The following is a 16,936-nucleotide window of genomic DNA, read 5'->3' on the forward strand; positions in this document are numbered from 1 at the left end:
CTACTGGAGAAGAGAGGACATCACACAAGTTTCAGTGACCTTATTAGCACCTTATTAGCCAATTAGTCTGGAAGATATCAATATGTGTATTTTATCAATGAGAAATGGGGGTGGCTGGGGGATAGGCGGTTCCAACCAACCATTATCTGCTGTGTAAAATCTTCTTCTGTATCATTGTGACATAACACTGTTTGGATTTAACAGCAGAGTATGTAAATGGTGAGAATGTTTCACCCACACACACACACAACCACACACACACACACAACCACACACACACACACACACAGCCACACACACACACACACACACACAACCACACAAACACAAAGCAACAATGGGCTAACAAGACGGGTAGTTGAGCTTTTTAGAGAGCTATACACACACGCACATTCATGCACATTCACACACACACTCCCACACGTACACACACACACACACCAAGGCTAATTAGGCACACCTGTTGTAGAGGCGGGACACAAAGCGTTTGGCGTGCAGCGTGGCGCTCAAGGCCATCACCGGGAGACAGATGCTCATTCCCAGCCTGGCACTGATGTGACGCGTGGAGGTGAGGAAAAACAAAGCTATGCCAAAACCATTGTTTGTCACACACACACACACACACACACACACACACACACACACACACACACACACACAGATGCAGGGGAGCCTTCATTTAGGAGACCATAGTCTATAACAGAGTTAAAGCAGCCATTTCCTCTTTACCTTGCAGGCTACTGTCGTGTCTTTGGCATCATTAAATTGAAGACTGTTATTTTATCAAATCAATTCTCTGCAATTATTATTACGTGATTAAACTAATCATGTAAATGTAATTAACTAGGAAGTCAGGGCACCAAGGAAAATCATCAGATTACAAAGTTATAATTTTTCTAATATAACTTTTCCGATATTTTAATATCTGATCAATTAGTCTTCTAATTAATGAATTGTTCTTTACCTCACGTTAGCCTCATTCCAAACGCCGTAAATTGTTGGCTATCTGCATGAACCCAGTCTTCACTATGAGTCATCCATACACCAATTGTCTTAATCATTTATTTACTAACTAAATAATCACAGAAATGCATAACAAACAAACAAAAGTAGATATGGTTACAAGGAAATGATCGAGGATGTGCCCTAGTGGGCTAAACCGGTATGACGGTTTGGTAGACAAAGGGACTGAGAAGGCCGGGAAAGACAAAACACACTACACAGTTGATAATTATAATAATTGAAATGCTAATCCTTTGCACATGAACGCTCACTCATTCGGGAATAATTGCAATCAGTATATATATTTACGCTCAGTGTGTCGTCATGATCTCTGTTGGAATCGTCCGTCTTTCTGTTGGAAAGTTCATCTGAACTTCTCTTTGCGTCCCTGGAGTCTTCGTGGTTAGAATGGGTACTTCAGAGTTCCATTCAGAAATGTTCTTATAGAATAGATGTTTTGCCGGTTGTCGGTCTTCGCATTCAATGGTACATAATTCCTAGCTGCAGACTAGTAATTAGTATTGAAGAGTTGCTCTTATTCTGTCGGTACTGATAGTCTCAGAGTTTAACCACGTGGTATAGTTAAGAATTCAGCAACCATTACAACCTTAGCATGTCCTGAGGTTTTTCTGGTCTCTACTCAAACCTTAGCTCCCTCAACTGACCGAGGTAGGCATGGTCTAAAGAGGATTGCTCCAGGTGGGGGTTGTATTCAGAACTGTGGAAAAGCTGTCCCATGACGCCAGATCGATGTCTGTGCTCATGGGGGCGGGCCAATGACTTAGTGAAACTTTAAACAGAAATACAATTCTCTCACATTAAAGGTTTAAAATCACAATACACCACTTCACAAATAGTTTCATCTTTACTCATTCATTTTATACAATAATTAGATGCAAGCCTCAGAACAGAGGCTACTGTATAAACAGAGTTATGGTAATGTCGCTGTATTGTCTTTCCTGAGGTCACAATCATAAAACAAAATGGACCGGTCGTAGCTGGCTTCTCCACCGACCGTTTCCACATTCTCCAAAACATGGATATTGTTCAGTTCTCAAGTTCTGTGATGTAGAAGAAGTTCATTTGTTCTACTGTGAAACTCTCTCTCTCTATACTGCCTGGCCATGAGGAGAGTCTCCTCTAGGAATGTACGACCTGAGATAACAGAACCTGGGTGTAAGAGGGAGAGGGGGGGAAGGCACTCGCTATACCCAAAGAGGGCCACGTCATGACACTACACACACACGTGCACCCGCATAGCCACACGCACAAGCACACACACATCATCAACAAACACAGTGTGTGTGTGGTAATGCCAGAATATTGGTTATGGCAGATGGAGGAAGGTGGGAGGTGTATTATTACACACCACACTAAAGCTAATTCCTAACAGCCATTGTTGATTGGCAATAACATTGAATTATATTGTATTCTACACAAACACACACACAGACACACAAACACATCTCTCTTTCATACATCCCCACAACCATAGTGATCTGATGAACACCAACTCTTCACTCAAGCCTCTCCTTTAAACACACACTCACACTAACCCCACAACCAAAACACACCCTCCACCAGTGTTGGTAAAAGTACTCAATTGTCATACTTGAGTAAAAGTAATGATACCTTAATAGAAAATGACTCAAGTAAAAGTGAAAGTGACCCACTAAAATACTACTTGAGTAAAAGTCTAAAGTATTTAGTTTTAAACATGCTTAAGTATCAAAAGTAAAAGTATAAATAATTTAAAATTCCTTATATTAAGCAAACCAGGCAGCAAACCAGGCAGCAAACCAGGCAGCAAACCAGACGGCACCATTTTCTCTTTTTTTTTAATTTACGAATAGCCAGGGACACACTCCAGCACTCAGACACAATTTACAAATGAAGCATTTGTGTTTAGTGAGTCCCCCAGATTAGAGGCAGTAGGATGACCAGGGATGATCTCTTGATACGTGTGTGAATTGGACTGTTTTCCTGTCCTGCTAAGCATTTAAAAGTATTTTTAGATGTCAGGGAAAATGTAAGGAGTAAAAAGTACATTATTTTATTTTGAAATGTAGTGGAGTAAAAGTAAAAGTTGTCAAATATAAATAGTACAGTACAGATACCCAAAAAAACAACTTAAGTAGTACTTTAAAGTATTTTTCCTTAAGTACTTTATACCACTGCCCTCCACCACCCAAAGCCCCCTCTCCCTCCTCCATCAGTTTCATGTATGACTACTAATGCCTGACTATAACCAATCCTGCTGCAGTAGCAGAGTTAGTGGCTCACCTCCGGCCTGTTCCTCTCCTGCCTGGCCTGTCTCTTTAAAACAATGAGGACAGTATTGTCAGCTCATTTGTCAGCTCCCAGCGTACACACACACACACACACACACACACACACACACACATGCTCGCGAGCACATGCACAAGAGAAAGACAGTGGAGTTGTGAGAGCAGGGGTGCAGGGAAGGAGCGTCAGGTACAGGGACGTTTCAAAGGAAACTGGTATCTGGGGTAAAGGAAAGTATACAATGTAGCCAAAAGTGATGAGTGCAACCAAGGTGAGTTTGAATTGGAACAAGCTAAACGGATGTTCTAAATGAACATTCCCTTAAGGAGAACAGAGTGCAGATAGCTCCATTCTCCTTGTTTCATTGTGCCCTCTCATTTCACCTACAGTATATAACCAGCCCCTTTCTTATGCAAACACCTACACTACCATTAAAGAGATATCACACACAAACTACAGCATTAGTTAGTATCTTACCCTGAAAGTTATCTATGAGCCATACACTACTTTCAATATAATGCATCTAACTAATGTTGTAATATGTGAAAACTATCCCTTTAATCAACATAAACATTTCGAAGACCCAGGGGCCTTCCAGATATCCAGAAAGCCTGGGGCCTAGAGTAGTCACCCTGCCCAAGGAGGGCTCCCTCACCGTGGACAGGCAGCTCCTCTGCTCCCTGATGACGGCGCAGCAGCCCAGGAAGCCCGTGACCATGACCAGGGCCCCGGCCAGGATGAGGATGTAGGCGGACACGGCGAAGGTGCTGGAGGCCAGCAGGCTCAGGTAATCACTCTTGTCTATCAGGGTCCAGATGCCCACGCCCATCACCGCCGCTCCACCAACCTGAGGAGAAAGACAGGTTGAGGTCATGTGTTCCCATATGTTTGTTTTGGCTTTACATGTTTCATGCCAATCTAATTGAATTAAATTGAATTGAGGAAGAGAGAGAGAGAGAGAGTAGGAACAGTGACAGGAGGGGTGTGAGGGGGGAGAGTGTTGGCTGTCAACAAGTGAGTCAGAGAGGGAAAGGGGAGACAAACAAAGACCAAGAGAGGGAGAAAGAGAGATAGAAAAACAAAGAAGGAGGATGACAGAGAGAGAGAGAGGGAACGCAGTGTCAATAAAGTGAGTCAGAGAGGAAGGGGATATGCACAAAAACAGTGAGAGAGAAAGAAAGGAAGAGAAAGAGAGAGAGAGAAAGGAAGAGAAAAAGAGAGAGAGAAAGGAAGAGAAAGAGAGAGAGAAAGGAAGAAAAAAGATAGAGAAAGGAAGAGAAAAAGAGAGAGAGAGAAAGGAAGAGAAAAAGAGAGAGAGAAAGGAAGAGAAAGAGAGAGAGAAAGGAATAGAAAGAGAGAGAAAGGAAGAGAAAAAGAGAGAAAGGAATAGAAAGAGAGAGAGAAAGGAAGAGAAAGAGAGAGAGAGAAAGGAAGAGAAAAAGAGAGAAATTAATAGAAATAGAGAGAGAAAGGAAGAGAAAGAGAGAGAGAGAAAGGAAGAGAAAGAGAGAGAGAGAAAGGAAGAGAAAGAGAGAGAGAAAGGAAGAGAAAGAGAGAAGAATAGAAAGAGAGAGAGAAAGGAAGAGAAAGAGAGAGAGAAAGGAAGAGAAAAAGAGAGAAAGGAAGAGAAAAAGAGAGAGAAAGGAAGAGAAAGAGAGAGAAAGGAAGAGAAAGAGAGAGAGAAAGGAAGAGAAAGAGAGAGAGAAAGGAATAGAAAGAGAGAGAGAAAGGAATAGAAAGAGAGAGAAAGGAAGAGAAAAAGAGAAAGGAAGAGAAAGAGAGAGAGAAAGGAAGAGAAAGAGAGAGAGAAAGGAATAGAAAGAGAGAGAAAGGAAGAGAAAAAGAGAGAAAGGAAGAGAAAGAGAGAGAGAAAGGAAGAGAAAGAGAGAGAGAAAGGAAGAGAAAAAGAGAGAGAAAGGAAGAGAAAATGAGAAAGAGAAATGTAGAGAAAAGGAGAGAGAAAGGAAGAGAAAGAGAGAGAAAGGAAGAGAAAAGGAGAGAGAGAAAGGAAGAGAAAAGGAGAGAGAAAGGAATAGAAAGAGAAAGGAAGAGAGAAAGAGAGAGAAAGGAAGCGAAAAAGAGAGAAAAAAAGAGAGAGCGAAAGGAAGAGAGCAGAGTGACAAAAAACGAGAGAGAGCCAAACAGAGCCAGAGTGGAGTGATTTGTTTCCATAAACAATGGTGGCCACATCAGAGGGGTGACGTGGCGATGCCATTAATCTGTTTTCCCATCTCTGTCATCTATGACACACCCGGACGTGCAGGAAATCCCAGGGAGAGTTGCTCCTATTCAGCCTTCCATCCCTTTCCTCCTCCTCTACACGCCAAGCCCCTGCTCCCAAACAACAAGCACTGCTGCTACAGATGTAGGATCTTAATGTGATCCCCCTGTTGCAGAACTTCTCTGCAATGCAGGAAATGTCAAACATGAAGCGTATTTTAGGTTTAAAAAGGCTTCTGACGTTTGTCATTTCCACTGGAAAATGTATCAACCCCTATAAAAATGTCCATTCATTATAATTTGCATAATAACTCATATTTCCTGTTGCTGCAGGATTATTGGATTATTTTCCTTCTGTAGCAAACTGGCTCAAATTCAGATCTGACATCTGTAGTGCCAAAACAACATGCCATGGGAAAAGGTGATTGTTTAAAGGAATGGGCAACTCTGGAGTATTAGTAGGTAGTATCTTTGGGTGCAGAGTTACAATATAGAGAAACAGGGAGGCTGGGGCTGTGGCCGTTGGGGAAAGTGGGAGGCATTACTGTTACGCAATGTGGGGCTTGAAGGGAAGTCGTTAGGTTAGTGTGAAATGTAAAGCGAGAGACATAAAAGAGAACCTGTTTGAATCTGATCCCTTACTCTGTAGACAGAGAACAACTGTTTTCAGGCCCAGCAGAACATAGCTTTAATAGTTAACTGTGTTATTAAACATTAAACGTACACCAGCTGCCAGGGACCAGGTTTGATCCACAGCCCATCGGTTCAACACCGACAGGCCATAAATATTAGAGTACACTGGGCCAAGTCCATTTCTTTGCGCTCCTAAATGTAATCTCCCACTCCATTTCTCTGTCATGTTTTTTCTCTCCCTCTGTGTCTCTTTTTCCTCACTCTGTAACTCTCTCCCTCTCGTTCCTCACCGTAACTCTTTCCCTCTCGTTCCTCACCGTAACTCTCTCCCTCTCGTTCCTCACCGTAACTCTCCCCCTCTCGTTCCTCACCGTAACTCTTTCCCTCTCGTTCCTCACCGTAACTCTCTCCCTCTCGTTCCTCACCGTAACTCTTTCCCTCTCGTTCCTCACCGTAACTCTCTCCCTCTCATTCCTCACCGTAACTCTCCCCCTCTCGTTCCTCACCGTAACTCTTTCCCTCTCATTCCTCACCGTAACTCTCTCCCTCTCGTTCCTCACCGTAACTCTTTCCCTCTCGTTCCTCACCGTAACTCTCTCTCTGATTCTCTCGCTCTCTCGGCTAAGAAAGAGCAACACAAGAAGTCACACAAGAAGTCTAACTTTGATGTAAAAACCTGTCAAATATCATTCTTCCCTGTGCATGCCTTCGTGAACGTTAACCCAATTCACTCTCTCCCCGAGTCCCCTCTTAAATAAATCAACTATGAACCTGTCACTGGAAGAAAACTATTGTTTCTGTGTACTAGAGGTTTAATACAGCCTGATCCCAGATCTGTTTTGTGCTGTCAAGCCAACTCACTTAGTCTTTCCCAACACAAAAATATCTTACCAGGCCAGTTTTTCAGGCCATCTTACCAGGCTAGATTGCTACTCACCCAGAAGAGAAAGTTGAAGACAAACAGGAGGGCTTGCTAATTTGCTATAGCCTGATCCCAGATCTGTTTGTCATGTATAGCAAACTCCTATGACCAACTCCCATGGTTGTTGCCTACTGCAGCACAAACAGATGCAGGGTAGCTTGCTAGTGCTACTCACCCAGAAGAGGACATTAAAGACGAAGAGGAGGTACTTGAGGCAGACGGTCATCCAGTCACCCTGGTCGTCTTTGTACATGGCCGTCATCTCCCCTCCACAGCTCTGGACAGACAGGGCACAAAACTTCAACTGGCAGTTCTGAATCTGAAGTACTTGACTGTTATCATTACAGTCAGCAGGGTTGAAAACAGGGTAGAAAACCCCAAGCAGCAGTTCTCACAGACTTTCTGTTCTCACAAGATTCTCCAAAGTTTGAAGAATATTCTAAGAACAGGGTACAAAAAAATCAGGCCAGGAGTTCTGAGCACTTGACAGTTCACATAGCATTTCAAGTGGCTGAAAAACGGTCTAACAACATAGAAAATGCAAACCGGTTATTCTAATGCAAATTAAGACATAAAATGTGGGGACATTTTGAGGACAATAACACATCACACAAGGTATGACATGAGCAGAAACAATAACCCAAATCACAGTCAGTCAAACTGTTGTTGGTTACTTCCTCCCTTCTGCACAATAACTAGCAACTGTAGCCTTGTAGCACACCAGACAAGGGACATTGACTATCCTCACACTCTGCGAACACCCTGTGAAGAGGCGTTGGGTGTTATAACAAAAGCCAAAACAAAGGTATTTGTAGAGACATGCACACGCACATGCACACGCACACGCACACACACGATCAAATTAAATAGAGGGAGAAAGATGCTGCTGTAACGGATGTGAAACGGCTAGCTAGTTAGCGGTGTTCGCGCTAAATAGCGTTTCAATCGGTGATGTCACTTGCTCTGAGACCTTGAAGTAGTAGTTCCCCTTGCTCTGCAAGGGCCGCGGCCTTTGTGGAGCGATGGGTAACGATGCTTCGTGGGTGACTGGGTGACTCGTGGGTGACTGTTGTTGATGTGTACCTGGTTCGCGCCCGGGTATGTTATACTGTTACACTGCCAAGCCTCTGAAGGCCTTTGATCCACACATCGCCATGACAATATCACTGGACAGCGTCACTGAACAGCGTAATCTAGAATGACACTTCTTCATTTCTCAGAGCTACTAACAAGAGTCAACTATTCCTGTCTGTCTTTATAGACTAGTTATGCCATTTTCATTGCATAGAATGCCATAGAATCCCAATATAGTCACTGTGGCACACACTGTGCCATGTGGATAGTACTTCTAGATGCTGCTGACCACACATATCCAATAACAGCAACAGGTAAATAAATTATTCACAGAAGTGGACTTGACTAGAAATACATAAATCATTCATTAAGCACACACTTGCAGCACTTTAAATAAAAGGTGAGCACTTAAGCCTGCCACATTGATCTGCCAATCAACAGACAGCAACGAATGCCACTGCAAGCCTTTGGAGACTTCTCTCAGTTCTATCTCAAGCTAAGTGTGTGTGTGTGTGTGTGTGTGTGTGTGTGTGTGTGTGTGTGTGTGTGTGTGTGTGTGTGTGTGTGTGTCCATCCTCCCATGAGAAAATATGGCAACCTGCTAATTATAGATTAGCCACATTGATGCCTAGGAGGAGTTTAGCTCATGCCATTACAGCCCAACTATACACATTGCAGTAACACATCTGCAAAAATGGCTTTGTCTATCAGCTGGACTAGAACTAAACCCTAAACTGCATCAAAACGGTTTTGTTTTCTTGGTATCTGTATCTTTAATTGTGCTGGTAGGTGTTTATAGGCTACTGTTACAACACCTAAAGCTCCCTTCTATTCTATTTTACACTGTTTGTTTTATATATTCTATTATTTTCTGTATTCATTCTATTCTACTCTTGGGGAAAATACAGTGATTATAATCTATTAGATTTTGATATTCTACTGTTTGTATTATATACTCATGCTCTACTCAGCTCTTGTCCTATTCTATTCTATTCTATTCTAGGGGAGTTCTTTGTGAAGTTGCTGGCTCAAACGTTATTCAGCACAATGGGTGTACTGTGTGTACTGCTCCTTCAAACCAGTGGCTTTGGGCTATAGGGAGTTCCAGTACACAGGGAATGGATTGAACTGTCTGAACATGCATTATCAAAGCGCACAAGCTGTGAAATGTGACTTACAGGCTACCGGTATGTCGTTCACTGGTTGAAAACAAACGAGCTGAAAGTTTTGTCCTCGGACTAATAAATCCGTTACTGTGTAACTTTGATGGGACAGACAAGAAACAAAAACAGAACATTCTAGAATATGCTTTGGACAGAATGTTTCACAAGTAGGCTACCTATGCAACCAGCCAGGCCAGCCGGCCAGCGACATGTAGCCTGTAATATTATATCCACGATAACATGGTACATGCAATCACATTTAGGCTACCCACCCTGTGTGAACATATGTGATGGATGTATGTTTACGGGCACTTGTACGACCAGAAGGCAGGCAGGGTCCGCGAAATCGATTTTCCCCAGCATAAAAAAATCCATGAAGAGATGAGTGCTTGATAAACTTCATTTCAGAGAAGGGATCCCCACCGTCAATATGAAAATCTAAATTGCCATAGATCATCACGTTTGTCTATCTACGTAGCGTCCATTTCGCTCGCTGATCAGTGGAATAGGCTGGACGTTGGTTTGCAGACTCACTTTTAACGTTCTGACTGTCTACAAAACCGAATAAGGAAACCGGTGCCTATCCACTAGACAATATTTTCAAAACATAAAAAATATGATTTCATTATTCATTTCCCATAACGTCTTGCTACATTTGGAGGCCATGGACACTGAGCAGGTTTCCCTATCAAAACACCGCACACTGGATGCACTTGCATTGAGCTGCGTGTAGCAGACAGAGTTCACGAAATTGCTTATATTTTTAGGATGCATCTCAATTTAGGAAAGTAGCCTTAATTACCTCACTCACCAAATGCACGGCTTGCTTCTGATGGAAAACGGACAAATAGCCGTCTCGTTATTGTAGCATAGGCTATGTGATTCAATCAAGCTTGTTGCTTCCCTAGCGTCCAGTCCGTGGAGAAGAATGAGGGGTCATTATGGGGTGAAAAGGAAATGAATGAAACTACCCGCCCCCATTGGATTGGATACTATTGAAGCCGCAGTGCAACTGTTACAGTGCATTGGCCTATAGGCATATACAATGTAACAAGCGGTTATTACGTTGTTTTTCTGTGTTTATTCACACAAGTGCAAGTCTAGTAAGTTTGTTACATATTGTCTTGTTTTGAGTCTCGTTTGGTGATAATATCAATCCAATGAATCAAGTGCACCCTGTAGATGAGGTTTATGGGGTTTAAAAAATACACATTCTGGGAAAATATTGTTATTTACCCAAGCAAAGTGTGGACTGATGCAAATCATTTCATTTGACACCTCATGCGGTTAGTGCATATTTTAGAGACTGATCGGTGGTAATTTGAGGTTTAAAAAACACTTCACGTCATCCATTCTGATCAAGTGGTCAACAAGGAGGCGCGGGCGGTTCTATCAACAACAGCTCCCTCTTCATTATGCAAACTTGATGAAGTTGCCGGCTCTCCGAACCCCACAGGCTAAGGTTAATTTGGTATTTCAACAGAGAGCAGAACATCAATGATTTGACTGGCGTGGTCAATTATTTTAAGAATGCTGAAAGTGAAAATGAGTTTGGGTCACACAATGAATACAAAGATGACGTCGAAAAACAAATCGGAGGTAACAGCAGTATGATTGGAAATAATGGTGTTTTTCTGCAGGGGGAGTTCAGGTCGAAGCAAACCTCCACAAGCACAAATGAACATTCCTAGGCCTCAGCATGGCTGTGGGTTCTACATGACAATTACAGGGCACATGGAAATATGTTGTGGTTTTGGAGAAAGTGCCACATAAGATTATAATTCAGGTGTGTATGTGAGGGAAATAGTTTGGGTGAGAGGCCTCCAGTTGAATAGCTAGGGCAATTGGGAAATAATTGCCCAAATGTCATTGTGTCAGATTTGTAAACCTTTAATCTTTCCCAAATATGAATTGATTGAAAAACAATAGAGAGGGCCTATCATAATTGTTTATGGCTACAAGCCTATTGATCCTAGACTGGTTCCAGATCTGTCTGTGATGTCTTGTAAACAAGGTCATTGTCACGCTGGGGTTGGAATGACAGCACAAACAGATCTGGATTCTGGAACCAGGTTATATTTATCCTGTTGCTCAGCTCTATGTTTATTTTTTTCAATGTTGTGTTCTCCCCAGTTTTTCCACATACGTTGTCTTCAGATCGCTTCCTTTCTAACAAACAGGATGACTATTGTGTATTCCCCTCTAACCTCATCTCAGTAACCCAATAATCCCCACAGCCCATTAGGAACTGATGAAGTGCCACCAAGAAAGGATGTGTGGATGTTACCTGCTACAGCAACATCAGTCTCCCCAAACTACATTACAGAAGGGGATGCTATGATCCATCATGGCTTCTGTGTTTCATTGAGCTAATGGGCAGAAATCACAAACACAGCAGCTGTTTATGAGAGGGAGATCCTCACAGCTCTGAATTTGAAGCCAATTTTAATCACACTCTGGAGATTGAAAATAAACTCTGAGGCAACTCAAATGAGAGAGAAATAAACAGCGTAAGTATACTTCCTTCTCTCAGAACTCAACTTATTTATATTCCTCGCCAGCACCTGTCTGTCCCTTCCCATTCCACCGTCATTAGTTTATCGCCCATCGTTTGTAGCCCGCTAAGCTCTTTAATGCCTTGTATCACAGGAGGGGCTAAGCTTGGGCCACGGTCGAGCAGACAAAGTCAAAGACAGAACTGGCAGAGGAGACAACAAACACATCTATCTGTCTGTGTGTAAAGGGGGTGGGGGGGCTGTGTGTGTATATATAGAGTGTGTCTTTATGTGTATGTGTGTGTGTGTCTCAGTTAGCTTCACTGTAATGACAGTGGCGTCTGTGTGATCATTGCTAACAGTGCGTCCCTCTCACTGTGACCAAAGGACATAAAATGCACTTTAGGAGCCTTCACACTGTTTTTCGCCTTCTTGGTATTCGTTATGTGACCAGTGGCAACCCACCTCCACAAATGTCTTGTTAACAAACTATAGTTTTGGCAAGTCTGTTAGGACATCTACTTTGAGCATGACACAAGTAATTTTTCCAACAATTGTTTACAGACAGATTATTTCACTTATAACTCAGTGTATCACAATTCCAGTGGGTAAGAAGTTTACATACAGTCAACTAAGTGTGCCTTTAAACAGCTTGGAAAATTCCAGAAAATTATGTCATGGCTTTAGAAGCTTCTGATAGGCTAATTAACATAATTTCAGTCAATTGGAGGGGTACATGTGGATGTATTTTAAGGCCTACCTTCAAACTCAGTGCCTCTTTGCTTGACATCATCAGAAAATCAAAAGAAATCAGCCAAGACCTCAGAAAAATATTGTGAGACCTCCACAATTCTAGTTCATCCTTGGGAGTAAATTTTACTAGGATTGAATGTCAGGAATTGCGAAACCTCAAATAACCCCAAACCAGTCTCTAAAATATTAATTTCACGCATGAGGTGTCAAATGAAGTTATTTGCATCAGTCAACACTTTGCTTGGGTAAATTACATTATTTCACCAGAATATGTATTTTTTTTTACTCCAAAAGCCTAATCTACAGGGTGCACTTAATTAATTAAATTGAAATAGTCAACAAACAAGACTCAAAACAAGACACTGTGATTAAAGGACACAACACGTGAGGGAATGCACTTTACACGCATTCACACTGCACCTTAGCCCAGGGCTAATAGCCCTGAGCTAAGGGAGATTTAGCCAGGGCTAAGCGAGTGTTCACACTTGCACATTCTAGTGGGTTAGCACCAACCTTAGCCTAGAGCTATCTGGCCCTGAACCAGTACCTGTGCGTTATATATATGTTTAATGCCCAGAAAGCGCCAATTCAAACTCCCATTTACTAGCTCTGCATGCGTTATAATGTCAGAATAAGTTTGTTGATCACCAAGTTTCGCTGAGCAACTATTTTCCTTTACTCCCATTAAGGCTGGCCGGTATGTACTTCCAGAAAAGGTCCAAATAAAAATGTACAAGCAACTGAAAAAATGCTTTTTCGGCACCTCCAATATAAATCACTCATTACTGCCACGCACAGGTCAATACATTGGAGGCGCCGAAGAGGCGTTTTTTTTGGTTGCTTGTACATTTTTATTTAGACCTTTTTTGGAAATACATACCGACCATAACCCAAGTAAATTAAGATAGTTGCTCAGCGAAAGTCCATATTTGATGATCAACAAATGGATTTTGAGAAAGCCTATATGTTGGAGGTCAGAGACCCGGCAGTCTGTGGCGTGTATTCCTGACAGTCAGTGGTGTGTGTTTTGGGGAATCTAGGCTTCCCCAAAAAATGGACAAAAAATAATAATAATTTATCTTTCCTCTCTGTTTCACAGTGCCCCTCTGTCTCTCTATGTGTTAGCCATCTATCTGATGCTGTCTGGTCCAAACGAGTATGACATTGTTCCCGCCCATAGCACTGAAGGCAAAGGATGCCAGCGAGAATCTGGCCTCCCATGACAAAAAAAGTATAAAAAAATGTGCAAATCAGCGTTGAGCTAAACTGAGCCCGCTCAACTGTGAATGGTCCTGGCACATGACAAAAAAGTGTCAAGGGAAGTTAGGTTGGAATTGGCTTAACTCCTAACAAATCCCATTGAGAGCATATGTCATTGACAGCAAAACTTGAAATGTTTCATCTCGTTGTGTTGTTGTCCTCAGATGGCTAGCTAGCCAGCTACCTAAAATTGACCCTTTCCTAAATTAGCCATGGATGAAGATAGGGATTTTTGACTTGTGGTTTTACTTAATTCTACTGGTCAATGATTGTAATGGCGATACTGATCCAACCATTAATTCATACATTGTTGTGCCCCTGGCCTGAGAGGATGGAATTTCAATATGTAGCTAGATGTAGAAGGCTAATGTTAACTAGCTAACGTTGCCGATGAATGGAAGTTAGGCTAGCGAGCATTTTATTCAGGTAGCCTAGGACAACAAAAAATAAAAGCGTGTACTGTATGACAGAGTGATAGACCAATTCGGCATTGGCGTTTTTCTACAATTAGGGTGAGTCAACATGTTTTTCTACTTTGCGGCTAACGCGCACGCACACACACACGCACACAGAAATCATAAACATGGACAGCCACATCATATTTAACTTACGTTTATTGGACTGAATTGTTTGTGGTATCTTTTGGTTGAGGTGATTTGATGATGTTGGAATGTTGAAGTTGAAATGGTGCTGGAATAGTGGAGGCAGCTCCTGCTTTCTTTACGACTTGCAGTGGTTTTAACTCAACAGTTGTTTAGGGGTCCTAAAATGTCAGTAACATTAACTTGCTTGACCATACTATAGGTCATGTATCTGTCTGTTACTGTACATGCAATATGATTTGGGGACTTCACTGGACAGAGGTTGCTATCCGGTTTTGTGATAAAACAAAGTTGGGGTTGAATTTATTCTGCCACTGTGCCTTCTTATCGTCTCAGCCTTTAGGCCTATATATCATGGTCGCAAGGAATATGAATTAACAGGTCATAGAGCAAACAACACAATTATCACAACACATAGGTTGTAATATGGATTTTTCTTGGGGGGGGGGGGGGGGTCAGTTTATGTGACAGAGCAAGCATGTATAATGTAGGGAATCATTGTACCATCTAAACCGCTGTGAAATATATTTTCCATAACCCAAAATATTGTTTTTTTCAGCTGTTTGAAGCTTGTGTACGTACAAAACCAAAAGTAAGAGATACAAAAATTCTACTTAAAAAGAGGAAGCATAAAAATATGGCACATAATACAGATCTACCGCTTCTTAGAGTTGCTTTCAATTCGGATGACAGATCTATAACTCATATTTCTATGTGATTTTTTGGGGGTCGCCCAAAAGTTAGGCTACATATTGCTGCTTTAACCAAATAGCCAACCTGGACTATCTACATTGACCCTTTTGGCGCTGACTTGTTTTTACTCATCACATACCGCTGCTGCTACTGTTTATTATTTGTGACTTTATTACTAGTACATATCTAATCTATCTCAGTTACCTCCTACCCCTGCACATCAACTCTGGTACCGCGTGTATATAGCCAAGTTATCGTTACTCACGGTGTATTTATTATTACATGGTTTATTCTTGTTTTACTTTCTACTATTACTCTATTTTCTTTCTCTCTGTATTGTTGGGAAAGGCCCATGAGTTACCATTTCACTGTTAGTCTACACCTGTTATTTACTAAGCATCTGAGGAATAAAATGGGATTGATTTGATGTCTCTTCGGTGCATAGCATTCTCTGTACAGGGGCACAAATTTCAAAAGTGAAATATTGTTCCCGAAGGTCGGACAGGTAGACAGCAAGGTTTATACAAACCATCACTGTTGCAAATAAAATACGAGGCCAGAAGCCAGAGGAAATGTGTTAATAAATGCAGAGAAAAAAGTTTCAGAGATACATTGGCTTGCGACGTTATTCACCCTCCTTGGCATTTTTCCTATTTTGTTGCCTTACAACCTGGAATTAAAATAGATTTTGGGGAGTTTTGTATCATTTGATTTACACAACATGCCTACCACTTTGAAGATACAACATATTTTTTATTGTGAAACAAACAAGAAATTCTTATTTCTTGTTTGTTTCACAATAAAAAATATGTTGTATCTTCAAAGTTTTGTTGCCTTACAACCTGGAATTAAAATAGATTTTGGGGAGTTTTGTATCATTTGATTTACACAACATGCCTACCACTTTGAAGATACAACATATTTTTTATTGTGAAACAAACAAGAAATAAGACAAAAAAATGGAAAGAGACACATTTTGTAGAGACACATTTTGCAGCAATTACTCTTGTGGCATGTCTCTATAAGTTTGCACATCTAGCCACTGGGATTTTTGCCCATTCTTCAAGGCAAAACTGCCTCAGCTCCTTCAAGTTTGCTGTACAACAGCGGAACCCATCTACCTTTAAGTCATACCACAGATTCTCAATTGGATTGAGGTCTGGGCTTTGACTAGGCCATTCCAAGACATTTAAATGTTTCCCCTTAAACCACTTGAGTGTTGCTTTATCAGTATGCTTAGGGTCATTGTCCTGCTGGAAGATGAACCTCTATCCCAGTCTCAAATCTCTGGAAGACTGAAACAAGTTTCCCTCAAGAATTTCCCTGTATTTAGCGCCTTCCATCATTCCTTCAATTCTGACCAGTTTCCCAGTCCCTCCTGGTGAAAAACATCCCAACAGCATGATGCTGCCACCACCATGCTTCACTCTGGGTATGGTGTTCTCGGGGTGATGAGAGGTGTTGGGTTTGCGCCAGACATAGCGTTTTCCTTTCCTTGAATTTTAGTCTCATCTGACCAGAGCACCTTCTTCCATATGTTTTGGGAGTCTCCCACATGCCTTTTGGTGAACACCAAACGTGTTTGCTTATTTTTGTCTGGCCACTTCTGTAAAGCCCAGCTCAGTGGACTGTGCAGCTTAAAGTAGTCCTATGAACAGATACTCCAATCGCCGATGTGGAGCTTTGCAGCTCCTTCAGGGTTATCTTTGGTATCTTCATTTCCTCTCTGATTAATGCCCTCCTTGCCTGGTCCGTGAGTTTTGGTGAGCGGCCCTCTCTTGGCAGGTTTGTTGTGGTCCCATGTTCTTTCCATTTATTAATAATGGATTTAAT

The 16,936-nt window shown here is 41.8% G+C and overlaps 1 protein-coding gene across 4 annotated transcripts in view; it reads right to left on the reverse strand.

The window, feature by feature from the left end:
- Window positions 1-16,936, reverse strand: part of LOC110490781 (tetraspanin-11) — a 111,653-nt gene that overhangs the window by 77,067 nt on the left and 17,650 nt on the right. Inside the window, exons 1-3 of one of the 4 annotated variants that reach the window (XM_036945024.1) lie at window positions 10,112-10,236; window positions 7,239-7,340; window positions 3,944-4,135 (exon numbers count right to left, since the gene is read on the reverse strand). In XM_036945024.1, the coding sequence (XP_036800919.1) occupies window positions 3,944-4,135; window positions 7,239-7,325 (279 nt within the window). In that variant the 5' untranslated portion in view covers window positions 7,326-7,340; window positions 10,112-10,236. Of the gene's footprint in view, window positions 1-3,943; window positions 4,136-7,238; window positions 7,341-9,572; window positions 9,885-10,102; window positions 10,237-16,936 lie in introns of those variants that run through there. The other 3 variants (XM_036945023.1, XM_036945025.1, XM_036945022.1) reach the window with 3 other exon arrangements.

The sequence above is a fragment of the Oncorhynchus mykiss genome, chromosome 15 (genome assembly GCF_013265735.2).
Source record: "Oncorhynchus mykiss isolate Arlee chromosome 15, USDA_OmykA_1.1, whole genome shotgun sequence".
Classification (NCBI taxonomy): Eukaryota; Metazoa; Chordata; class Actinopteri; order Salmoniformes; family Salmonidae; genus Oncorhynchus; species Oncorhynchus mykiss.